Source organism: Arctopsyche grandis, chromosome 2, assembly GCF_051622035.1.
Source record: "Arctopsyche grandis isolate Sample6627 chromosome 2, ASM5162203v2, whole genome shotgun sequence".
In the NCBI taxonomy this organism is placed as follows: Eukaryota; Metazoa; Arthropoda; class Insecta; order Trichoptera; family Hydropsychidae; genus Arctopsyche; species Arctopsyche grandis.
Window position 1 is genome coordinate 18,850,824 of NC_135356.1, and position 27,648 is coordinate 18,878,471.

The 27,648-nt window shown below is 34.1% G+C and overlaps 1 protein-coding gene across 5 annotated transcripts; it reads left to right on the plus strand.

Moving 5' to 3' along the window:
- LOC143922995 (transient receptor potential cation channel subfamily A member 1-like) lies at positions 1-27,641 on the plus strand. 5 transcript variants are annotated; one of them, XM_077446474.1, is made up of 21 exons: positions 1-48; positions 149-269; positions 1,650-1,768; positions 13,657-13,816; positions 13,886-13,976; positions 14,048-14,243; positions 15,601-15,897; positions 16,124-16,363; positions 16,732-16,839; positions 17,732-17,883; positions 18,009-18,288; positions 23,912-24,081; positions 24,166-24,310; positions 24,390-24,497; positions 24,580-24,856; positions 24,946-25,157; positions 25,338-25,526; positions 25,660-25,932; positions 26,580-26,739; positions 26,980-27,107; positions 27,184-27,641. In XM_077446474.1, the coding sequence occupies exons 5-21, from the start codon at positions 13,888-13,890 to the stop codon at positions 27,259-27,261; spliced, it is 3,102 nt and encodes a 1,033-aa protein (XP_077302600.1). In that variant the 5' UTR covers positions 1-48; positions 149-269; positions 1,650-1,768; positions 13,657-13,816; positions 13,886-13,887; the 3' UTR covers positions 27,262-27,641. The 5 variants fall into 5 exon arrangements, with proteins under 5 accessions (XP_077302600.1, XP_077302601.1, XP_077302599.1 ...); XM_077446475.1 differs by lacking the exon at positions 1,650-1,768; XM_077446473.1 differs by lacking the exons at positions 1-48; positions 149-269; positions 1,650-1,768 and adding an exon at positions 9,839-9,905.
- The last annotated feature ends 7 nt before the right edge of the window (positions 27,642-27,648 follow it).

Here is a 27,648-nt window from a genome sequence, read left to right on the forward strand (position 1 = left end):
ACTTTCTGATATTAGTACCGCGACGTATGATCATTATTGGATGTATCGGTGTGCGGGCGAGCTTAATACACGCTTACATAATATTGATACATACATTTATCTATATAATAATATTATTTTTTTCTCAATTTCCTTGGGGGTGCTGCAGTACCGCAGTGCGTATGGACGAGCCGCCACTGGGTATATGTATGTAGATAGGTACATATGTATATCCAAGGTCTGCCCAGCAGCACCGCTTGGCCCAGGACTCGAACCCCGAGCCCTGTTCGGTAAATATAGAGCAATTAGATGTAATCGATCGATGTGATTCCCGCATCACGAACGAAAAAAATGTTTGAGCGCCCCTCTCCTAATATAAAATACAATACGGACGTAATAATAATACATATGTACATTTGTACATCTATTCGAATGGGTGCATTCGACTATTTAATATTTAAGACGTGCCAAGAAGCCACGAAAATTATTGGTATAGGAAATCTTTTCAAAGCATTAAAATTTGATATACATTATAAATAAAGGCACATGGAACCGCACACTTATGTATCAGCAAGTTAATTATAATATATTAAAGTCTCGCAAAAGCGGTTTTATTTGGTGTTGATAATTTTCTTGGTCCACTTAAGATTGGCTCGTGTATAATTATATATATATATATATATATATATATATATATATATATATATATATATATATATATATATATATATATATATGTGTGTACATACATATGTACATGGCATATTGGTAACGTGCGGTTTTAACTTTAGTTATTAGTTTATTCGTGTGTGTGCTGTAACCGCACACGTTAAACCCGTTATTGAATCGATCCCATAATCTACTTTTACTTTCTTGCTTTTCTTTTTTTGGTATATTATATTTCTAGCGTAAAGCCTGTTGGCATCCAACGGGTGTGAAATTAATTTCAAAACACGTCAAATACAATTAAGTATTGTAATAATAATTTGTTATAATTATACGTAGAAAGAACTACATTAATTAGAACCATTGGAGCTGCCGTATGTGCAATTGGAGTGGTACTCTTTTTTTTCTAAATAAAACTTTGCACCGTCACAAAAATTTGCACGAAATTAAAGTGAGAAGTGGCGTTCTATTTCTCACCCCCCCCCCTCTCTCCCCCTTGAGAACTATCTCACAAACCTAACTTTTTTTCTTCAAATGGGTGACATTTTTTCGAGCGTCAGGCCCCATTTATGTTATTCTGCATCTATGGGTTTGTATGCATAATTGATTTTGGGTAAGAGTTAAAATTCTGTATAGTGGCTTGCCGTGACTTTTAAAACAGGGGACTAGGTATAGAAAAAAAAAATATTTCTAACTTTTAAATTATAATAATTTAACTTCAGGCGATGTGTATAATATTTCATTTTCATGCCAACAGAAATATCCTAAGTAGCCTATCTTTTTTAATAACATCTAGTTTGTCTTGATTGACAAACTCAATCTTCTGAATGATTTGTGGATCAATCGATCGATGATGCAACATTCCAAGGCCTCGTTATTCGCACTGATTTGATCTGAGGGAATCGTTTCGTAAACCGAGTTCCTTGCGATATTTGTACTCAATAAGTTGTGTAAATGTATGCTTGAAGAGACGAGTAAATTAAAAAATGTGTTGTCTTTGACAGAACGCCCATACATAACAATTCGCCAGTACCGCGAAGGGAACAGAATTAAGACGGCGAGTCCGTGCAAGCGAACGACGCGGCGGGCCATACCATAAAAAAATCCGCTACCACTACCCCAGGTAGGACTGATTCCAGTTTCTAAACTTTGCTATTCCGAGGAAACAATATCAATGTTGACAACGATTTGAATTTTTTGTAATTGACTTGTTGATATTTCAAAATTTTAGGCAAAAGATTTTAGGGGACTAGCATAGTCCTTCTAGTCCAATGATGGCACCCCGCTGCTTCTGTAATATCTATGTGGTTTAAAATACAATTTAAAATACACTATTTTTATTTTTTGTCAAACAAATGCGCGATTGAATAATTAAATGAAGCGAAATTATTTTAATTAAAATGGAAAATAGGCAATTAAGAATAATTTGTTCCAAAGGTGAGAGTAGGTCCACCAAAATTTCAGAAAATTTATACCAACCTTTTCGGAAAAGCTAGGTGCTTTTCATCCGATAATTTAATAATTGGCGAGTGTTTGCAAACCCTACCTGACGCTCGGAATTAGATAATTTTATATAAAAACATGAAATCATGCTTGATATAATCTCGAGGTCGAAAGTTTTCACAGAGAAGATACTTTATCAATAGATACTTCGTATATATCACGAGTTCCCAACCCACGGGTCGCGACCTTTGGACACACGATATCATATTAATAGCAATCTTCGAGTGTTTTTATCCAAGCTTCAAAATTTGCACCAGAAAGTGAATCTTAAAAACTTAGCGTATCAGAGTTATTTGAAGGTCAACAATTCGCACGTCAGTAAGTCGCCATGCTTGCCTTTCGAGTTTTATTTATATTTGCTACTGCATATCATTATGAGAGTGGATTAATTGTATATCCATATACATACATATGTACATGTGGGTACTAGGGTTTCTGATCCGGGTCGACTCGGGACAGACATTCCCGGGAATTCACGGAATTTGTGTTGTCCCGGGTCCCGGGAATTCTTATCTAGAATCCCGGGAATCGGATTTTAAAAAAATCTTGAGAATATATAACATTTTCACTGCACAAAGGGAAATAATAAATCAAATACACAAAGAATCGTAAATATTCTCAAAAGTTTATTGTTTAGCAATAAGTACAGCGCATTCCCCGAACGTGGAAGCTATATGACATCATGGTTCTGTGCGTTTGGCCAAAATCGTTTCTTGTAATTCTATTTTAGGAAAAGGACTCGGCCTTACCGATGAATTATTCCGAAAATTGAAAATTAAAATCGAAGAAAGCAGAAGCGTAAGACTGCTTCTTTTAACACAAATTTTAAATAATTCTGATTTTATACCGAACAAAACATTCTTTAAATGTTGTAATAAAAGCGAATTTATATCCTATGGTGAAATAATTATGAAGCGAGTATACATATATCCTTGTTGTATTGACGATTCCACAATAGTAGAAACTCTTTTAGATTCTGATGAAGATGAAACACTTGTGTTTGACGATGAATGAAGAATTAAATAAGGAGTTATCAAAGAAAAATTTACAAAATAACGTAAATAAAAATAGCCTCGACTTTAAAAAAGAAATTAAAATATATGTACATGCTGAAAGAAGAAAATAACGATAATTTAAAAAAAATGTTTATCGTCCCTTTTAACAATAAAACCAACTTCGACCGAAACTGAAAGAGTTTTTTCCATTGCCGGAAATTTTTGTATCAAATCTAGAAATATGCTTTTGGATTATCTTTTAAATATTTTAGTATTCTTAAGAAGCTACTATAAGTTTACTTTTATAATTACATTTTTTCTAGTTAATAGATATATTATGTATTGTTTACATTTTTATATATTTCGTAAATAAATAAATATTTTTTTATTAATGAAAAAAAAATAAATTGAAAAAAAAAGTTGTTTTTACATGTGTCCCGGGATCCCGGGAATCCCGGGAACGATCCCGAGGTCCGTCCCGTGTCGCAGGAATTGAAAAAGTCCGGGAATACAGAAACCCTAGTGTGTACACGCAGAATGTGGTATGTGGAACGTCGACAAGTTCTCCTACATTTCTTAAAACCGTTATCGATCACTATCAAGCAAGGAAAAATACAAGGATGCAATTTTACCGAACACACCCAGGGGGTCTTTTTTTTGACGTTTTGAAAGGACTATACCTTGTACGCGACATTTTTTCTACATGTTTAAAAAACCCACGTCCCACATTCACCGTTGTGTGATTTCGCCCTAAATCGTTTCAATGAGTCGAGAGAACATCAAAGATGATATTATCCATCTGCTGTAGGAAGAGACTTGGTTAAAACGCATATGCTGTCCTTTTTACCCCATCTCGACCAATAGCATTTCGTAAGTACAATGTTCTATTGTCTGTACGATATGCTATTGGTCGAGAAGCACTGAAAGAGATAACATGTACGTTTTACCTACATAAGTCTCTATCTGAACACTGATTTTTACCGAAGGGTTGATACACCCAAAAATGTTTCTACTCAAATGGAAAATATGTATGTATGTAGTACATATGCACGTACATATGTATGTTGAAACATAAATTCAATTTGCTTATCATTTTATTGAAACTTCATGAATTGGGCAAAAGCATAAATGAGAAATAGATAAAATAAGAAGAGGTATGTAAAAATAAAAGTATTCGCGATAATTTTTGGGGACTTTCTTCGCGGTTGTATCGATTGAAATGGAATGTAGATGTCAGATGCCTAAGGGCCGCGTCAGGGTCACGTGGGAAATGGGGCAAAATGGTTTGGGGGAGGAGGAAAAAGCGTCGGAGCAAGTTAGGGAGGGTCGGGTTTTCACTCTCGTTGAATCTGACCTACCTCAAACATAGACAGACAATTTTATGCAACAGCAATGCATATATTTTTAACCAGATTTATTAAAAAACAAAAAGAAGTTGTTAAAATAAATCGTAAGTAAGTATATTGTGCATATGTACATGTACATACATGTACGTAAGTATGTATATTGTGCATATGTACATGTACATATGAATATATTATGCGTGTATAGTAAAAAGTTTTGTTTAATTTCCTGTTCTAAAATTTAACAAAATCGACAAAAAACGAGTTTTACGCTAGTGGTAAGAACAACCTGTCATGGGTCTGTATGTACATACAATGTATGAAAACCTGAAAATTAAAACAAAACTGTGTTTAAACGTAGACCTATGTATTGAAATGAAAATATTATAGTTGTTTAAGAACTCTTGCCACACTGGTGGGTAGCGAGTGACCAGGACTTTTATTTTATTTTATTTCTCCAAATATACTGAATGCAGGGTTCGATATTTTATGTATTCCTATTCAAAACCTCGATGATTTTCGCCGGAAGCCCTTGTATGTACATATGCACATATGTACATGGCCTCACAGTACGCCATATAGAGGAAATTCAGTACGACACACTCAACGATCAGTGTGAGGATGATATCTTCTTAGCTTATTTCATTACAAGCACTTATTTTATATTATTCGACGTATAATAGATGATAAAATGATTTTTATAGCTAATTACAATAATAATCCTCGCAGATTTTGCATAATTTATGAAGCTTGACGTCCAGCACAGTGGCTAGTGGATTTGTTTGGCACAGTAAGGCAAGTGTTAATTTCAATTTTTTAGTAAGATCATTTACGGTGCTTCATACACTTTTATTTATACTGCGGACTAACTGTAAAGCTATTTAATTATTACTATTATAATATTGTTATTCTTGCTTTAAATATTATAATTACGAAGCAAGTAAATATTATTTTTATTGCGATATATGCAATATAATTTACCGCTAATTTGTGAATAATGTATGCTAATATGTAAGCCAGAAGCATGATTCGGTAGTTACGCTTATGTTAAGCACCGAAAGGTCGTCTGGTTCGATCCCGTGCTAATCTTCAATACTGCTGGGCAGACTTGGATATTTGTGACTCCAAGTCGATCGTTTCCTATCAGAGTTTGCCGATTTATCTGTATCATTGTTGAAACGGTTCCTCAATCAAAGTGGCAAAAACCATTATATCTACTATGTCACCACTATCTGAATCTGATTTATGTACAATATGTAAAAAATTATGTACAAGTCTAAATTAGGGCATCCAATCCCGGAAGGTTTTTCAGCACAGGGATTGCGGTGCTGGAAATTTCCGATCCCGGGATCCCGGTGCTAGCACCGGGAAATTAAATGTATAAATGTATTTTTTTCAATTGAATATTTTTTGTATTTATTTAAAAAAATATACACGGAAATACAAATATACTTAAAATATTAGTTATAATAATAATAGTATTTATGTATTATATTATTATATTTGTTATTTTTATTATATAGTACTGAATTTAATTATTATTAATATACTAATATACAGATTCTAGCGTTTTCACCAAATCATGAATCAATTCAAAGTCTTTCTCTTCAAATGAAATGAGTGAATCCACATCAATCAATGACTTTGAAATACAGTTTTTTGACGTCAATTTTTAAATAAATTTCTTTTCCGTATTTTTAAATACATATGTATTTAAAATCATTCAAATCATTCAAAATATTTTTTATGAAAATGAAAAATGAAAAATATATATTTTCATTACATTTATAATGAGTGCGATTATATTAACGTGAGTGTATATTAACGAAGAGTGCGTGCGTCCAGAACACGTGTTCAGACCAATGGTTGAAACAACTGATTCTCAAAAATTTGTATAAAAAACAATATTTTAAAGCGGATGACCTCTTATAACGTTGACTTATGTTTTATAAATATTATTTTTGTAAAAATAATATTTTTAAATAAATGTCTGTCAGTACCGTAATCCTGGCATTGTGACTAGTTTCAGTACCGGGATTCACGGTACCAGAAAACGCCGGGATGCCCTAGACTAAATCCATATACATATGTACAATGTCTCTATGGATTAATTAATTAATTAATTAACAGTTAATTTCGTGTTCGTCAGCATCTCGAAATTCATCGATTTGTGTACATAATAAAAAATTCTGCAATGTTTGTAATTGGCTAGGAAGGCGCATTAGAGTATACCTATAAGGCCTTCCTGGTATATATGTATATACATATATGTAAATATGTAAAATAAAATAAAATAATTTTACATAATAGGTTCTCACGAATAGAAGATTTTTACTAGCGAATTTTTTTAGATAGTTTTGGACATGTAAATAATCTTAAGTGAAACATAAAAGAGGTTTGTAAAAATGCGTGCGATTCAGTGTGTTTACGCCTTTAAGATGCAGAGTAGTGCGTGGCACGTGATTATTGAAATTCTTATCGATACGACGTGAATTTTTTTCAAATTTGAGTTGACCGGAAATGGTACCTCCCCTTTTTTTGAGTTTTTGAATTCAATTATCTCCCAAACGTCCAATTCAAGAAATTATAAATTTTATAACCTAATATTTTTTGAAATTTTTACCTGAATCGGAAGTAGTATTTTTACTATAGAGAACCGAGGTTTTTTATATTTTTCTCAGAAACCTTTTGGTTTATTGAACTGAAATTTCATATCTAGAAGTTTAATACCAAGTTATGTATAAAATTTGGTAGGCATCCGTCAACCGAAGGGTCAGTTAACTCTTGTTCGATTTTTCTTCCACTATTTTTTTCGACCCCTAAAAAAATCACTTAATTTAATAAACCGGAAGTGGGATTTTTTCACCTTAGAAAGGTCAAAAATGTTGTGACCACACGATTTTTACCACACCACAGAACGTATCAAGCCGTAAATTTATATTTGTATTCTTCATGTACTAACTTAGAGCTGATAAGGTTTTGGTCAGAATTCGTAAACCGGAAGTAGTATTTTTTTTTAAAACAATATTTCATTATTTTATTTTTACCTTATTTTTATATTATTTTTATTTTCTTGATATTTAATGTGTATAAGTAATATTGATTCAAGATCAATTACTCGGAATTCAATATTTTAGAGATCTGGCAACTATGAAATATTATACTTTTGGAGTAGGTCTTCCTCACTTCGTCTACTTGAGATTTTGCTAAATGGAAGCCATTATAGATGAGAATGTATGTACATACATACATACAATTTGTAATGACCCACGGTGCGAATATAACAAACGACAAAATGGCGTCTATTTGGATGAAATATGTACCTATGTATGTAGCCCAGTTGAGATCTGTATTGTACGCAATGTATTAAAAAAAAGAGTCGCATCGATGGACCAGTGAAATTAAAGGTCCAATTTTTTCTCATACAGAAGGTTAATAAACTGCTCAAAAAATTACAAAGAGTTGTGCGAAAATATTCATGCAACAATGAATATCGGTCTTTTGCATACTTCGAACGAACAATTATTGTAAGAAAAAATACATGGAAAGGCCATTACATAAATTTGTGGTTGTAAATTGACAGACTTTTTAATGATGCGTAACATATTTTCCCACATTCGGTTTATAGCGTCGTATCGATTGCAATTTACATTTAATAGTTACTGTGACTTTTCAGGAAGGTCATTATAGATTTGAATACCTCTGTAGAAAATATCTCCTGCAGTTCTTACTATCTTTATCATAACTATAATTTATTTCTAATTCTAGTTTTAAAGTTATGTATATATCTATTACTAACTATGTAATTATTAAAATATTTAGGTAATAGATTATTACCAAGTTTATATACAAATTTTAACGTGCTTTCTTTGAGACTATTTCTAAATATCCAACCATTCCAATTTATCTAACATACTCTCAACATTCTTACGTTCCTTCACATTCAAAATTGCACGCATTGCAAATTGATTATGTATATAAGTAACAATTTAAATGTAAATTAAACTGTTTCTTATATACATTCTACATGCATAGTATGTTTAAACGTGCACGGTATGCTCAGTATCGATCTCAAATTTTAACGGTTTTTAGAAAATCTATGCGTGCATGAGTATTTAGAAGAAGTTGCAAAAATGATAACACGTCAAAAATCATTTACACAGCTTCAAATGTCGATTACGAAAATTTCAATGTTCGTGTTTGTATAGTATAATGAATTTGTGTGGCCACAAGCATTTCAGGGCTTAAATGGGAGATTTTCACTGTTCAGACTGTTCGTCGAAAAGAGTGAAAGAAATATGTAGAAAGAGAGTATGTCGCATTGCGCAAGTGTCAGATCGATGCAAATCAAGTCGATCATTTACAAAGAGTTTGTTTTTTATGTATGTATTTAGAAAAGGCTTTCATAAGAATAACTCGGCTTTTGTGACCGGTCGCTTTCTTCCATACGATGACGTTCTTTCTGCCAGAACAATGATGAATAATTATGTTTGGCATACGAAATGATCTCGACGCAGAGTATAAGTATTTGCTCTCGATAGATTTCCATAACTAATCTTCATATTAATTTAAAAAAAATAGTCGTTTTCTAAAAGTAGGTTAACCATGCTGAAGAATTAAATTCGAGATATTTAAAATAAAAGAAAACATATTGATCCAAGGTTATTTTATACAAAACGTAAAATATCTATCGATAATTAATAAGAACGAGATTAAAAGCAAGGATTTATTTGGTCAGTAACAATTGGGAACATGAGAGAGAGAGTATCCACTATCTAAGTGCATTCCTGGGTGAACAATATAGACCCCGGATTAGGCTAACGGGACTCGAACAAAGTAAGTGCCTGGAGTTCTCACAGAATGATACTCACCACGGTAGAACTTTACGTGCCAATGTATATATATAAATGGATCGGGGAAGTTGTGGTGTATAAATTGTCCTTTATAAGGAGGTATACACGGTAGATCAGATTATTCTGGAGTGAGCGGTGGTTACGCGTGGACCTCCTGAATTGATTGAATGAATGTTGTGAAGCGACTTTGGCCTTTAATTTAGATCCTGAACCCACCCCTACGTAACACTATATTATAGTAAAATGGTTTTCTTGAAGTCAAAAACACGTTTATAATTTTATAGAATGGACATTCTGACGAATGCAATAAAAGTATTTACAGACCAAATTTGTTGAATTGTCTGACCAAAACTTAAGTTGCCGAGAATAGATTGCTTATCTTAATGATTGTACAAGTAAATGTATAAATATTTTAAAATTAAAAGAAGAGAATGTTAGGAATCTTGGGATACGGGTTGGGAGTCACTGAATTAGAGAAACAGTTGAAAATTTTACACACTGCTGTCATTTTCGAGGTGGATCTATCAGAGCGAAAATTTCGCAACCGAGGCGTGTGTATCCATACCGTAAGATATGCAAATATTAAATAATTAAACAATGATTCGATTTTACTTTCGCGTAATTAGCTCATATAATTAAGTATAAAAAATAGATGAAAAATAAAACTCCAAATACGACCATTGAAATGTGCATTTGAAATGCAATAAAAATATAGTAAATAAAAAGTAGAGGGCAAAATTTTTGAAAAAATCGTTGCTTAATTTAGGGTTTCCAACGCCGGTTACCGGTAGAAATATGTTGATATTAATTTTTAAACATTTTTAGCCCTAGAAATTGCCAATTTCAAGTACAATATGTATGTACATGAATGTGGGTCCTAACGCTTCTATCTTGAATTTTGACCTCCAACTGGTGAAAGGTGGTTATTAAATCACATATGTACGTATATTTATTGTATATCATGTATTTTATGAAGCCACACAGAAAAAATATCGCTGCATATCTCGAGGTCAAATTTTCTAATGATCACAAAATTTCATCTATGCTAAAAATCAGGGGCAGTCAAAAACAAGACGAACGAAATGGCCAGTTGAAATAAGAAAATCGCAATATTACTCGATTATTATTTAAATAAAAATTATGTGTACAAGTTTATTTTATATGGAGAGATGGATTGGTAGCGACAGGTTGAAAATGCGGCTACAAAACGCAACATTTATGCCAAATGGCCATTTTAATTTGAATAAGCACACGTTCGCTAGCCGTACGTAACGAATAATACAGAGTGAATGGCAATAAACATGGCGCTTCTGTCTGCCAGTTATTTAGATACAGCATACTAAAAAAAAACAACATTGGATATCGACATTTGAAATATTTATACTAATGCGGCCATGTGATAATATATACATACATAGGATATTTCTCAGGGTTCGTATACATAAATATGTATATATATATATATATATATATATATATATATATATATATATATATGTATACGAACCCTGAGAATCCTATGTATGTATATGTATAAATTTATATCGTAAATTTCCATTGGGTTAATTATTTTTCCTTCACAGATACATATGTACAAATGTGCGAATAATAACAAAAGTGGTCAAGTCAAGAAGACTTTTTTTTTTTTAATTCATAAGTTTACCGGAGAGATAAATTATTACTATGTACTATTTGAAAAATCATCGCTCTGTTACCGTAACAAACAACATAACAGAATTAATGTAAATATTGAGCGAACGTTATCTGGTAGCCAATAATAAATAATTCATTCATCGCTGTGTTTAATAAATATACGTATGTATAAATCAGATACCAGACGCAAAAATAAAACTCCACAACTTACATACATATGTAAATTTATTATATATATATATATATATATATATATATATATATATATATATATATATATATATATATATATATATATATATATATATATATATATATATATATATAAATATGTATGTACATACATTAAACTGACCCAAGCTTTGAAGGATGAATTTGATTTAATTTGTTAACGAGCAAGTCCAAGTCTTGGGGGATAACTTTAAATTAATTTTCTTCAGTTTTTTATACAAACAACTAAATATTATGTATGTACATGCGTGCTAATTATATGTTTAAGAACAAAATGTTTTAACCAATTAAAATAATATACATACGTAGCTACATATGTAGGTACATACATAGACATATATGTACATATGTTCAAAAATTAAATATTTAAATCTTAAAAAAAAACCTTTATTTTTAATCATCGCTGCATATAGTCTAGGTATTCTGTTAATTAATTGATGGAAGTGTGACGCTCCATATGGACTTATGATGTTTCTGGAGACGATTAAAAAAATCGCCAATAGATGTCAATCGAAGGATTTAGGTTATTTCATCATACAAAAGTTCAATTTGAATTATATACATATGAGGTGATTGAGGTAACCAAATCAAATTTTTAAAAGTTTTTTTCTTTTGCATACAACTGAGCCAGCAGTATGGCTCGGTGGTTGCGTTTATGTTTAACCCCGAGAGGTTCCGTGCTAATCTTTAATACTGCTGGTTAAACTTAGATATTTGTGACTCCAAGTGGATCGTTTCTTATCAAAGTATGCCAATTTATCTGATTTTCATTGTAACGGTTCCTCAAATTGGCAAAAAATCATACTACCTGCTGTAACAAATATCTAAACTTGATTTATGTACAATATGTAAAAATATATGTACACGTCTAAGTCTTATTCAATTAATTTTTAATTTCGTGTTCGTCAGCCTCTCGAAATACAGTGATTTATGTAATAAAAATGCTGCAATGTTTGTAATTAATTGTATAGGAAGGCGCATTGGGGTCTACCTCCCGGGCCTTCCTCGTATATATCTATGTAAAAAATAAAATTAGGCTGAAAATTTATATTTGTATTCTTGTCTTGGGTAAGTTTCCCTACATTTGCGCTCAAATTGTATCGAAAATGTTTTCATGGGCGGTATGTTTGATCGTATATGTTTCATTATCGAATTTTGTTTTTATACTTTTTATATTCCTCAAATACATAGATTAAGTCATGGGATGGTCACAACCGAATTTTTCTTTTATTGTCATGAACTGTTTCAATGTTATCTCAATAGGATAATAAAAAAAAAAAAGTTCGAAACGTAAGCTGGCTTTAGGACACAGTGTTGACATTAATGTGTCAATTCGTCGAGCGTACCTTTGAGCCCGCTTTGAACTTTGGAATATATACATATGTATGTACATACAAATAGTAGAAATTGCAAAGATATTTTAAGAGTATAGCGAAGGCGTATTTTAAAAATTGAATTGAAAATATCAGGTACATCGATATATGTATGTATATGCAGTGGTGTAGTCGGGCCAGGTCGCCGCTCTGGCACTTAAATTGATATAAACATTGTTTTTCGAGTACAATTAAAAAATATTTTGACTAAAATTTCATATCAAATTTTGTATTCCAAATATAATATCGATATCAAACAAATCTGTTATAACAGATTGTGGAGCTAATATGATCAAATTTGTTAGAAACCGAAATAGATGAAGAAAACCAGAATATTAATTATGAAAGAGATTATGAAGCAAATGTGCTACCTTCCATTGAGAACAATACTTAACAATTAGCAATCAAAGATTATATTAACTATTCAGATTTAAATAAAATTATATTTAAAGCTCGCGAGCTGTCAATCAACTTATTATATATAATATCATAAATATCAATTAATATTTGATAAAACATATTTTAACAATTTATACATATGTATATATACAAATAAATTGAGAAAAATTAAAATGCATTGAAAAAACAATATTAAAATAAAAATAAGAGAGCAAAAATAATATATACAAAAAAAAAGTTATGTAAATGGAGAAAAATTAGAGGCTATAAAATTTTCGCTTATTTTTTTTAAATATTTGGTCCATCTTATTGTTGAACTGTTTTTTATTGGTAACTTAAAAAATAATTATATTTTGCTTTGTTGGTACGTTATTTTAGTCAAAATAAATGGTAAAATATTCGTTTTTAAAATTTATTTTATTTTATTTTTGGTATATTGTTTTGCGGAATTTTTTATTACAAGTTTTCTCCATAGTAAAAAGAAAATTAAATTTTAAAACAAAAAAGTAAGAATTAATTCATTACATTACCATTACCATAATGTTGTTTACGCCACCTTATGGTAATGTATGTATGTTTCGTGTCCTTATACAAGAACAAAAAGAAGAAGTTGCTGCTGTAAGAATTTAAATTTAAAATAAAGTGTATTTGCAATTCCCAGGCAGCGGAAAATGGAAATTTTGATGAATTCAAAGAGATTTACATAGCAGAACCGACACGTCTAGCTTTTTGCGACTCTAAGCAAAAAACTGCCACTCATTACGCAGCAACCAAAAACAACGTCAACATTCTTTTATTCATACATCAAGTTAGCAAAACAGGTAGAGCATCCTAACTCTAATAACAAATTAATAAAAAAAATCATATTTTAACATATAATTTCAATGAAGAAATGAACAAGCAAGATAGCCTAGGCAACACACCTTTGCATCTGGCGGTCGAGAATGATGCGATCGAAGCCATACGGTTCCTGCTCGAAATGTGAGTGTTTCAAATCCGAAATGCACGTTTCAAAAAAATGTTCAATGGTTCTAATGATTTCAATATTGAAGTCCTGTAGATACGAGCGTTCTGAATGAGAAGAAACAAGCACCAATCCATCTCGCTACAGAGCTAAATCGTGTGGAAACCCTGCGCGCCATGAGCCCCTATCGTCAGGTCATAGATATCCAACAAGGTGGTGAACACGGAAGGTCAGCTCTTCATCTTGCTGCAATTTACGATCACGAAGAGTGTGCCACTATTTTAGTAAGTCAAATATTTTATTTCATATGTAAATGAAAAAATACTGTACGATATTACCGAAACCGGTTCTACCGGGTTTTGTCCGAAATTCGACTTTCAGTACTACCATTAACAAGGCTGCGCCTACCATGTGTATAGGGGTGGTTTCAGACTAGCGTTTTATACGCGCGTATAATCTCGTTTTTTGAAGTGCATGTAGGCGCGTATAGGCGCGTCGTTTTCCATACGCGCAACTCGTACGAGCGTAGATGCGCTTATAAGCTCGTATTATCCATGTTGATACTAAATCACCACTACCGGTTCGAGCAAAAACGCCGGAATAAGCCCGTGTACGCAAGTCCGATCTTTTGAAGCGCGAAATGTAGCGCGCGTGTAAGCGCGTATGCCGAAACGACGGTATACGCGCAGAAAAATACGCTAGTCTGAAACCGCCCTAAATGTGTGCAACGCACTCAAGCGGCCCGACGAAATGATGGTCGAAAAAAATATATTCCTTAAAAAATACCAAACAAGACATCGTACTTTTTAAAATGCATTTAGATTGTCTTGTTGTAAACTTGTGGATTGCTGTTCCAAGATACAATTTGTATAATTTGGGGAAATAACGGGATAGCAGGTATAGTTTCGGTCTGCATAGAGTAGTTGTATTTCTTCAAGGATGTTGAGTATTGGTTGGTCAGAACAATGTCCTAGATGTGGGATTGGGGCTAAATACACTATATTTTCATGAATGAACATGAAAACGTTCTGTCTCTCTTGTCATCTGGTTCTGTTCAAAACTAAACGTTTTGGTTTTCTGTCTGTTTTTTTGGTTAATTTTTATTGTGATTAAAATTTTCAACACTGTATTTATCACAAGGTAAGATTTTTACACTACTCGCATGCACTTCATTTTTACTTTATCTATGTTTTTATTAATATGATTTAAGTTTGAACACAGGCGGCCGAACTCTTAGGCGCGGCCCTGACTAGTAGCACAAAATAGACTACCGGTAGTACCGAAATATAAAAATTTCAATTTTACGTTAGTTGAATTGTTTTGAATTTTGAAGAAAATTCTATCGGCTAGTTTATATGGATTAATCGAAAAATGAGTCAACACTCAACATTATTTTTGACCTGCTATTCAAAGGAGCCAAATGTATCATAAATTTAAATTTAGATTAAGTACGTTGAAAATGTAATACCTGAGACATATTGGTTCGGTGATTATTTCGCACATGGCGATCCCGCACACGTTACTAAAATCTCGATCACGGAATATTCGGCACACGAAAATTCTACCCCCCGAGAGTCCCAACTCAAACAATAACACTAATGAGAATTCAAGTGCCAGATATTCAAAATTCACTAATTGTAGATATCAGAATTTGGAGCAAGTCCACGACGGCCGTGCAATAATGGCTACTATCCGATCCACGAAGCAGCCAAAAACGCTTCCTCGAAAACCATGGAAGTGTTTCTTCAATGGGGTGAATCCGAAGGTTGCAGCAGGGAGGAAATGATATCTTTCTATGATTCAGAAGGGAATGTCCCTTTGCATTCTGCAGTACACGGAGGAGATAAACGCGCTGTGGAGCTTTGTCTGAAATCTGGAGCCAAAATTTCAACCCAGCAACACGACTTATCCACTCCAGTTCACTTGGCGTGTTCGCAGGTACATACTTGGAAATCATAAATCTCGAATATTGACATTATTTTTTTTAATATCGACATATGTATTTGCAAAATTGGGCCAGTAATTTCTATTATCTTTAGTGTTTAGTTTTGCTATCGTAACATTTTGTTGTCCACCAGTGTAGAACTTGATGGGGACTTTGTCCAACTGAGTTGCCGAGTTTTTGAATGTGTAATTATTTTTTATGTATACAAATTGATTCCAGGGAGCATTAAATGTTATAAAACTGATGTTCGGAATGCAGCCATCGGAAAAAATTGCGTGCTTGATGTCGTGCGATATTCAAAAGATGACACCGCTTCATTGCGCAGCAATGTTTAATCATCCTGAAATCGTTGAATATCTCATAATAGAAGGATCGAGCATAGATCCACTTGACAAAGAAAACAGATCGCCATTGCTTTTGGCTGCCACGAGAGCCGGATGGAAAACTGTTCTAACTCTGGTAACAACATACATTTCAACTTAAAATGATTGCTTTGTTCAATTTATACTCGAAATTAGTGTTTGAAAGTAGTATTATTATATTATACATTTAATCAATATCGTTGTTTTTATAGAAAAAGTCATTAAATATTTACATATATATACATATGTACACACATACATATGTACGATTACGATTAAAGCTTATTTTCATAGAGTACGTGCATATGTATATTTTAAAAAGCTTTTTAGTATTTTTAGATATTATTCTATGTACATAAGTAGTAGGGATCCCAAATATTCGTCGACTTCAACAATTCGAATATCGAATAGTAAATCAACAGCTATAGTTTTGGAACTATTGAAAAGTATGTATAAATGTTTTAGATACGTTTAAATGCTAACGTCAATTTGAAAGACATGAACAGCAGAAATGTGCTACATTTCGTAATCATGAACGGTGGACCACTTGAAGACTTTTCCGATTTATATCACGTAAGTAAATTTATAATTAGGTATATATGTATATATTAACATCTTTTTGGATTACAGATGAAGGCAACAGGTGTTAACATGTCAAAAGACATTTCTCACTAACATAAATTTGTATGTATGTACATACATAAGTATTATCAGTGGTGTAGTACTAAATAAAAAAGAACCAGATCGGTGTACGACCCCCCTCCCCGCTTTTTTCCTTACTAAAAAAAAAATTGTATCCTAATATTGGTAGTCCAAATATTTATAAAAAAAATCAAATAATAATTAACAAATATTCTTACTTGTTGAAATTATGATGTATTTTTTTTATATTTTATAAAAACTTCCATAATTCATCCTCTTTAACATCTTTGATTTTGCAAAACCCGTGTTTGTATGTCAACAGCAATATTTGCTTTTAACAATGCTAAAACCATGTGTACATATGTATACATATGTCAAAAAACTATAAAATTTTGAGATGACTTTGAGAAGCTGAGTACCCTCATTTTATCTATCCTCAAGTCCGTATGGTTAATTGTTCAAATAATGTTTTCATTCGAAGTTTTGGTTGGTTTTAGATAAAAAAGCCAATAAATTTCATTAAACGTCCTTTAATGAAATTTATTGGGAGTCTGCTCACAATATTTGGAATACAAAATTTTATGTGAAATTTTAGTCAAAATATTTTTTAAATGAACTCGAAAAGCAATGTATGTATATATGGCGGCAACCTGGCCCGACTACACCACTTTGTATAATATACTGTAGATAAATAGTAAACTTTTTTTTCATGAAACACCCGCCTTCACAGTATGTCAATAGAAGTATTAAAGTTGACACATGTAGAATTGAAATTTGTTGTCTATGAGTGGTCTATACTTTATATTGTAAGGTTTTTAAACAGTTGCTGAATGAAAAAGACAACATCGGATGTTCTCCATTACACTACGCCAGCATGGAAGGACACGTACGCTCCTTGGAGAATCTGATACAGTTGGGTGCTTGTATTAATCTGAAGAACAACAAAAACGAAAGTCCTCTTCATTTTGCTGCCAAGTGAGTGCTCACTTTGCACTTTATTATTTTAGACTTTTACCCACCCGAGTCCATAAATGTTTGACTTATGAAGCTTTTTTGTTCAGTATTAAAACAATATTATAAAAATTTCTAAAATTGTGCAGGTATGGACGGTTCAACACGGTGCGTCAGTTGTTGAACTCAGAAAAGGGAGCTTTTATCATCAACGAAAGTGACGGAGATGGCATGACTCCGTTGCATATTGCATCGCAACAGGGTCATACGAAGGTGGTGCAATTGCTGCTGAATCGTGGTGCGTTATTGCATCGAGATCACAATGGCCGTACACCGCTGCATTTGGCTGCCATGAATGGATATACGCACACCGTGCAACTATTGCACTCGGTGCATTCGCATCTGATTGATCAGCCGGATAAAGATAAGGTAGATTTATTAACTTTGTCTAATTTATATGTACATGTATACATTTCACCTTCAATATTTCAATAAAACTTTCTCAAGTCAGCCGTTTGGAATCAAGTAGAGGTCAAGTCTGCGAACAAATCGGTATATTATATACCGGTCTCCGTCACGGGCCCGAATGTGAAACGCCCGAAAATGCAAATATCGGAAGGCAAACATCGAAAATCCAAAGATCTTAAGTCGAAAGATCAAAAAAATGGGTGCATGGTAAACTGTACATACTCACTTAATTTGCGCGAGCAGGATACAACAGGAACAAGAGGAACAGGCTTTTCCTCCCGTATTCTGCGCGCGCACATTGAACAAGGCTGTATGACAAAAAGAGAGATAATTTCACCGCATGCCACTCATATATATTGTTACGTAAGGGTGGGTGGAGGATCCAAGTCAAAAGCCAACAGTCGTTTCACAGCATTTATTGATGATTCAGGAGATACACGTATTGCCAGTGTTCAGTCCAGAATGACATGATATCGCCTACGTACCGCCTTATAAGGGGTAGATCTCTCAGGACGTCTAATCTGTTTACCTACTGTATAGTCACGTATTCGGATATGTATTCCCACGGTATGAGAAGTGCAATCATTGTTTAGCTTTCATGCACATGCACAGCTTGTCGCTAATCCCTAAAACCACTTACACCGGTCTCACGGTCTCTCAGGACGTCTAATCTGTTTACCTGTTGTATAGTCACGTATTCGGATATGTATTTCCCCGATATTGGGTCTCCCCGTACCGATTCTGAGAAATAACTAATAACGGTCATTGTTTAGCCTAAATGCACTTAAAGTCCAGATATAATCTTTGGAAGTAAGTGCATGCATTTAGTTAACCGATAACAGATATCCGTTGGTCTAAGTACAATTCGCTCAATCCACGGCGTACGTAACATTGCCTCCCTCTTAGGTCAAATCGTCCCGATTGACCAACAAATCATAACTGATAAATCTACAGTAGTTACATTTATCTCCGATATCAGCCACAGTTACATTTACAATTACAGCCGTTATCTTTACAGCTACAATGGAAACAATGACATTTAAATTCTACTACCGTTACCTTTACAATTCTAATTCTGTTACAGTTAGATTAACGTCACCTTTACAATTGAAACAATTAAATTAAACCTTCGTTAAACTTCAATTTACGACACCTTTACAATGTAAACAATTACGTTAAACTTTCGTTACACTTCAATTTACGTCACCTTGACATTGGAAACAATTACATTAAACTTTCGTTACACTTCAATTTACGTCACCTTTACAATGGAAACAAAAACATTTAAAATTTCGTTACACTACGATTTACGTCACCTTTACAATGGAAACAATTACATTAAACTTTCGTTACCCTTCAATTTACGACACCTTTACAATGGAAACAATTACAGTTATATTTCTAATCCCCTAAAATTAGTCATCCGATGTTCTACATTTGGAAATCAATATTTGTTAGCTCTTCGGTCCAAAATTTTCTCCCGTGGTTGGTCCATGTTGCTCGTATCACCAAAGTCCAAATTTGCTATGGCAGCCCCGTATTCCTGTCATGTGGCCCAGCATCCTGCTGCAGACCAACGTTCAACCCAGAACGTGCTCCAAAGCCATGTCCCACAAGAATCGCTTCCATCCTCACAAAAGTGACTTGGCCCTCGTGTCACCATCGTCCAAATTTGCTACGGTGGCCCAGTGTTCCTATGTCATGTGGCCCAGCATCCTGCTGCAGACCAACGTTCAACCCAGAACGTGCTCCAAAGCCATGTCCCACAAGAATCGCCACCATCCTCACAAAAATGACGTTTGACCCTGGAAAATGTGCACCCCTCAGTCTGCCACTCTGTTGGTGGTGCTTCTTTTCCGTTCCCTTGACCCTGGAAAATGTGCACACCTCAGTCTGCCACTCTGCTGGTTGTGTTTCTTTTCCGTTCCATTGGCCTTGGTAAATGTGCACCCAACAGTCTGCCACTCTGTTGAATGTGCTTATTTTCCGTTCCATTGACCCAACTGAAATCCATTTCTTTCTGATGTATTTTCCCGTTACATCTGCGAGATGATCTAAACACTGCTGCAACTGTCCATGTATTTTTTCAGGTACTCGTGTTTCCACTAGTTTCCAACTAGATTTTTTTCGATGTTGACGTATATCAATTGTTCCGCTCTCTCTCGTTGAAGTCGCGATCTGGCGTTTCTTCGGTTTCAAATGCCCTCACGTGGTTGATCCAAGTCGCTCGTTTCCCCAACGTACAAATTTGTTGCTGTGGCCCCGTCTTCCTATCATGTGGCCCAGCATCCTGCTGCAGACCAACGTTCCACCCAGAACGTGCTTCCGTTGCCATTCCCTCTGAAGCGATGCCTCTTTCCTCCCAAAAGTGACTTGATTGACTCCGCCGACTGTCCAACCAACATTTATCCAATCTGATAAATGTGCCTCTCTGCCGTTGCATGGTTCCGATTGAATTCCATTTCAATCCTTTTACTTTCCGACTCTTCCAATTAGACTCGACTAGTTTCCAATTAGATTTTTTTTCAGTTTGTTGACATCTGCCGTCAACAAACAGTTGAAGGGAATAGTGGCTTGTAATCGACATCTCTCAGTTGTAGTCGATCTCCACTCCTCTTCTGACGACGATGCTTTCCCGTGGATCGTCGTCACCAACAGCCGCTAATTCTTGGTACTTGCGGCGTAAGTGGACCGGTGAACTGCCCTCGTCCCGGTCGCCCTTTGGATGACTCTGCAATTGCCGGATGCTGCTCTCCGATGTTGCCCTTGACAACGCCTCAAGTTGTCCTCTCCCGGCAGCACTTGTACGAAACCTCCCGTTTCGTAACCTCCTTCCGTCATCTCGATGACTTCTTGGCGGCCACCGCCGATAATGTCAAAGTCGAGTTGCAGTGATAACTGCAATTCAACAACCGAATATGTGATGACCGATTCTGTGTGTTGCAGTGAAAACTGCATTTTTTTGTTTCGTGTCTCCATGGCTCGAACTCTCTCCTACAGCTCCCGAAGATGGCTTCGCTGTAGCTTCTCTTCCTTCGCTGGTGACTTTGTTCCACGGCCCATCTTGGATCCCACTTCTGACGACCAGTGTTGCGTCGGGGTGGGTGGAGGATCCAAGAAAAAGGCCAACAGTCGTTTCACAGCATTTATTGATGATTCAGGAGATACACGTATTGCCAGTGTTCAGTCCAGAATGACATGATATCGCCTACGTACCGCCTTATAAGGGGTACATCTCTCAAGACGTCTAATCTGTTTACCTACTGTATAGTCACGTATTCGGATATGTATTCCCACGGTATGAGAAGTGCAATCATTGTTTAGCTTTCATGCACTTAGCTTGTCGCTAATCCCTAAAACCACTTACACCGGTCTCACGGTCTCTCAGGTCGTCTAATCTGTTTACCTGTTGTATAGTCACGTATTCGGATATGTATTTCCCCGATATTGGGTCTCCCCGTACCGATTCTGAGAAATAACTAATAACGGTCATTGTTTAGCCTAAATGCACTTAAAGTCCAGATATAATCTTTGGAAGTAAGTGCATGCATTTAGTTAACCGATAACAGATATCCGTTGGTCTAAGTACAATTCGCTCAATCCACGGCGTACGTAACAATATTATATATACATAGTACCGTTTACCATGCACCCTTTTTTTTTGATCTTTGCCTTCCGATATTTGCGTTTTTGGGCGTTTCACTTTCGGGCCCGTGAGATAGACCCATTATATACATATGTATGTATGTCTCTAACAATTTATCGGTCGTTGTTGTTTTTCAAATAACAACAATTTGTCAGCCAACATACAAATCAAAACGATTTGATCAGTCGGGTGATTCATAATCCATAGTTATGGCATTAGTTTTTTATCGATATGATTCCGAAATAACATTTAACAAAATATGTCTTTTGTAATATATGTACATATGTATCTAGCTACAATAAATGTTGTAGCTAGACATCCTGCAAGAGATTTGTTCACTGACAAATTATCTATAAATGTTGCTTATTGGATGATAATATCGCTATTCTGTCGGTGTGTCCGTAATGTCACCACTATTTGAAGTATGATTGATGTACAATAAAATTTATGTACAATTCATAAATGTCTCGTTAATTTGCGAGTTTTTCAGTGTCTCGTAATTCAACGACTTGTAATAAAAATGCTGCATTTGTAATTGGCCAGGAAGGCGCATTGGGATTTACCTGTAAGGCCTTCCTGGTATATATGTAAATAAATAAATATATGTATGTACGTCACAGCTAAAACACTGCCAACAAAATGTACGAATATAATAATGAAAGAAAAATACTTCTATATATGTATTCTGTTTGCTAGCAATGTTTCCTCTAGGCAAATCTGTGAGCATTTAGCGCCATCTATTGAAAATTTATTTAATTAATAAATTTTTCTATTGGTGTTTTATATTGTTTATATGTGGGTAGGTAGGTAGTTTTTCGATTTTTTTTTTTCATATTAAACAAATATATTTGAAAAAAATTCAACAGCTTGCGGATCGAACACAGGACCGACACATTTGCAAACATTTCGCTCGCAAACATTTTTTAGTTTCAATATTCAATTGCCTTCTATCACCGGACCAGATGTAAACATATGTACATACGTACATTGTATGTACATATGTTTATTATAATATTATAATAACACAGGACAATAGCTATGTAATTTCAGCCTGTTTTTTTTTTTTTTTTTTAATGCTTTTTATTATTAGAAAATTATGTTCACAATACTTCTTATATCTATTTTAATAGCTACTGATCTACTGATCATTTTATATTTTACAATTTAATTTAAATTTGTCTCATAGTATTATATTATTCTAATGTTAATCTACAGCATAATAGGAAAAAAAACTCAAAAACCTATTTATAATCCTTATAAATGCGCATAATACATCTAATACCTAATATTAATTAAAGACTTCGCCCCATAAGGCTGCGCCCCATGGGGCTTTGCCCCATGAGGCTGAGCCCCCCTGCGCCCCCTTCGGGGCCCCATGCGGCTGAGCTCCATAAGGCTGCGCCCCATAAGGCTGCGCCCCATAAGGCTGCGCCCCATAAAGCTGCGCCCCATGAGGCTGCGCCCCCTTCGGGGCCCCATGCAGCTGAGCTCCATAAGGCAGCGCCCCATAAGGCTGCGCCCCCTTCCGGGGCCCCATGGGGCTGCGCCCCCTTCGGGGCCCCATGCGGCAGCGCCCCATAAGGCTGTGGCGCCCCTGGCGGGGCCCCATGAAACTGCTCGCCTTGCGCCCCCGCCGGGGTGAATCCATTGAATCGAAAAAAATCAAATCGGCGCCTATGGATCGAAAAAAATAATAAATCGAATCACGTGTTCGATGACGTCACCGATCTACGGACGACGACGAACGAAAGATAGATATTTACATATGTACATACATACATACAAAGTCTCTTTCCAAATTATATATTAGACTAGAAGATATAGCAAACACAAAAAAAGTTGATTAAAAATAGAATGATTTTGTTTTGATCTTCCAAATATAATATTAAATAAATAAATTTCGTCATATAATATTAAATATACCCATACGTTTTATAGAATACTGCTTTACATTTGGCCACAATGGAAAATAAATCTAAATCTATAATTCTTCTGCTGTCAATGGATTGCAAATTATTATACAACGCTCTTGACATGAGTGCAATCGACTATGCTATTTATTACAAACATCCAGAATGTGCATTGGTCATGTTGACTCACGAGAAAAGGTAAGGAGATTAAAAATATGTGTATACAATGTCATATAATATTTTTCTAGATTCATTGTTAATTATTGCTGACGATTGTTACAGGGCATCTGAAATAATGCACTTGAGATCTGAAAAACATCCATGTGTAGTTTTAGCGTTGATTGCATGTATGCCTAACGTATTTGAAGCTGTTCAGGGAAAGTGCATCACAAGAGCAAACTGTAAAAAAGATTCAAAATCGTTTTATGTAAGAATATGCTTTATATTAGGTATACAAAAAGTTTGAATTTATGTTACTGATTAACATGTTTTTATATGTATCATAGATAAAGTATCATTTCGATTACTATCAAAAGTCTCCAGAAGAAATTGCTAGATTAAGATTAAAGCTAAATGATCCCAAATTTAGACCTCAACCGTTGAGCGTAGTCAATGTAAGCCATCCCAAAAATTATAATACAATATAAGTACCATTTATATTGGATTATTTAATTATAATAAATAATTTTATTACAGGCAATGGTCTCTCATGGACGGGTAGAGCTTCTGGCGCATCCGTTGACTCAAAAATATCTAGAAATGAAATGGAACTCATACGGCAAATACTTTCATATGGCTGCAATATTGTTCTATTGCATATTCCTAACTTTTATAACCATGTTTTCGTCATCACTAATGGCAACGCAAAATATAATGAACGATAACACTACTGAAAAATGCTCCCAAACGTACAACGAAACTCACATAAAAAATAACTCATTTATAAAACACGAGATTTATTGTGACAGAATGGGTTTGAAATTATTTAACATCATCGCATACTTTGGTCGTTTATATACATACTATACAAATTGGTTAATTTTCGAATTTTGTATTCAACAGAGGAAGAAATTACACCAACTCCCATGATGTATGTGAGCGCTATCGGCATTCTGATATATAACTCGGTATCGATTTTTAGAGAAGCTTGCAACATCCATCAGCAGAAGTTACAATATCTACTGGATCCTGGAAACATTGTCACCTGGCTTCTGTGCATTTGCTCTATAATAATGATATTTCCGATTAGTGCTGGACACTTTTGCAATACTCATGTGAATATTTAACATTTTATTACATTTAGTAAAAGCACATACATTATGTTTGAATATACACCAATAAATTAACCCAATTTGTTTGTGAAAAGTATTTATATTTTTAGTACCAAATTTTTCAAAAGCTACATTTTGATATTTATACCTACATATGTATATGTATATGATTGTAAATTTAAGGTTTCGGCGGCTGCAATAACAGTTTTCTTGAGCTGGTTTCAACTCTTGTTACTCTTGCAACACTTTGATCATATCGGTATATATGTGGTCATGTTTCTAGAGATCTTGCAGACATTGATTAAAGTGCTTTTGGTGTTTTCTATATTGATCATCGCATTTGGACTAGCCTTTTACATTCTGCTATCAAGGGTAATGTGTATATGTATATAATTATTATTCGAATTTGAAATAATATACATTTAATGTTGATATTTAGTATAATTATATATCACTTGAATCAAAAGATTGTTGTGCTTTAAGTTAACATAAGTAATAACTGCAGGGTCATCATCTGTCATTTTCGTCCATTCCAATGTCTCTAATGAGAACCTTTGCAATGATGCTCGGAGAAATAGATTTCGTCGGAACGTATGTTCATCCATATTACATGGCAGAAGAGCACCGTTGGTTACCATATCCTTTCCCAGCGTTCTTGATACTAGGTATTTTCATGGTGTTGATGCCCATCCTGTTGATGAATTTGCTCATCGGTTTGGCCGTCGGCGACATAGAGAGCGTCCGTCGCAATGCTCAACTGAAGAGATTGGCAATGCAGGTGTGTACTGTGTAGTGTTCAAAATTTATTTACAGTTTAAATATAATACATATACACATATACATAACTAGAATAACCGTAATATATTTCTTCAAACCGGCACAATTTTGCGAGTTTGCTCAAAACACAACTTCAGATTTAATACAATTTCACATCTAATTAATTCTTTTATCCAACTAAAAGATTGAGTGCTCCAACAAAGCTCAATGTAAGAAAGACACTGGCCATCAAATTTTGTATATTCTTGTAGGATTTATTATCACATCTTTCCCTCAGCATTGTTTTTACTTTTCAAGTTCACTGATAATATCAATTGCACTTGCTTGTATACTTTCCATAATCAATATAGATTTGTCAAACAATTTGAGTTGCTTTTGCACAAACCGCAAATACATTTCACCAGATCAAAGAACTGTTTTATTATCACTGGACAGTGTTCTGGTGTAATAAAAAATGATTTTAGTCCCTCAAAGATTTTAAGTATTCTGTCAGTAACTGGAAGTCACTTTTCTACTGGGTGTATATTCAGCACTTTTGAATTTTTTTCAAATAACTGGTACAAAATGACTAACTGGTCGGAATCCTGGGACATTCCGTCAAACTGGGACGTATGATAAGGCTATATGTATATTTAAATTATATTAAAGGTACTTCTGCATACTGAGTTGGAGGGAAAATTACCACAATGCATTTTGGACAGAGTCGATAATAATTATTTGATTGAATATCCCAATGAAGCCAAATGCAAATCTGGAATTTTAGACTTCGTATTGCGGAAGTGGTTTTATAATCCGTTCACAGAAGAAGGTCAGTGTAAAGTTTGTTTAACAATTGCTACCTTGTAATAGTCAACCAACTTACAGTTTGGTTTATATTTAATTTATATTTTATAATAATTAATAAGACTTGACATTGACATTGTTAATAATATTACATATATGATTTCTCCTCGTAATGGCTCTTATTTTTGGAACTGTAAAAGAAGCATTAAATGTGATTTATTTATAAGAAACTATGTAAGAAGATTAATTTAGATGTTGGGTTTAGGTTTGGATGCACTGGTTGAAAAGAATGATGATTTGTTGATTGTTGAACTCGAAAAACAAAAGCGAAGGATGAAAAATATGACTAGGGTTTTGGATCAACAGCACAAATTGATTCGTTTAATCGTTCAGGTATTTATGATTATGTTCAGGCATTTAATACGATTGTGTTTGAAGATTGAAATATATAAAATTTATTTTATTTTAGAAAATGGAAATCAAAACGGAGGCTGACGACGTGGACGAAGGCAGTATGGCAGAAAACTCAATGGGAAAATCAAATTAATCCCTATAAACTTACAATAAATGATCATACTCTACAAAAAATTAGTATTTTAAATGTATTTACTTTCACGTAGTTGCTAATGTGTCAAATTTTATTGAGGAACTCGGTAAATTTGTAAATGTATTGCATGTATGTAGGTAAATGTTAGGTTAGGTTAGGTGTGTGTTTAAAATACAGTGCGAATTTTCACACTTTTTTCTTCATGTAGTATATTTATATGCTTAGAATAATACACATATTAAACATACATATTTAATTACACACAGTAGTCTGCTTTTGAATGGAAATGTTACACAAACATATGTATGTATATAAACTTGGAATAAAACAAATAAATTCTGGCACGATGTATTCATTTAATTGTGTTTCATACAAACATTACAAATC

What these genes read in the sequence shown, in the direction of transcription:
- LOC143922995 (XM_077446472.1), top strand. Translation starts at nt 13,888, where the DNA reads ATGAACAAGCAAGATAGCCTAGGCAACACACCTTTGCATCTGGCGGTC. An exon ending in ACTTTTCCGATTTATATCAC is followed by an intron (nt 16,840 to 17,719) that starts GTAAGTAAATTT and finishes TTATATTGTAAG; the next exon opens with GTTTTTAAACAGTTGCTGAA. An exon ending in TTTACATTCTGCTATCAAGG is followed by an intron (nt 25,527 to 25,659) that starts GTAATGTGTATA and finishes TAATAACTGCAG; the next exon opens with GGTCATCATCTGTCATTTTC.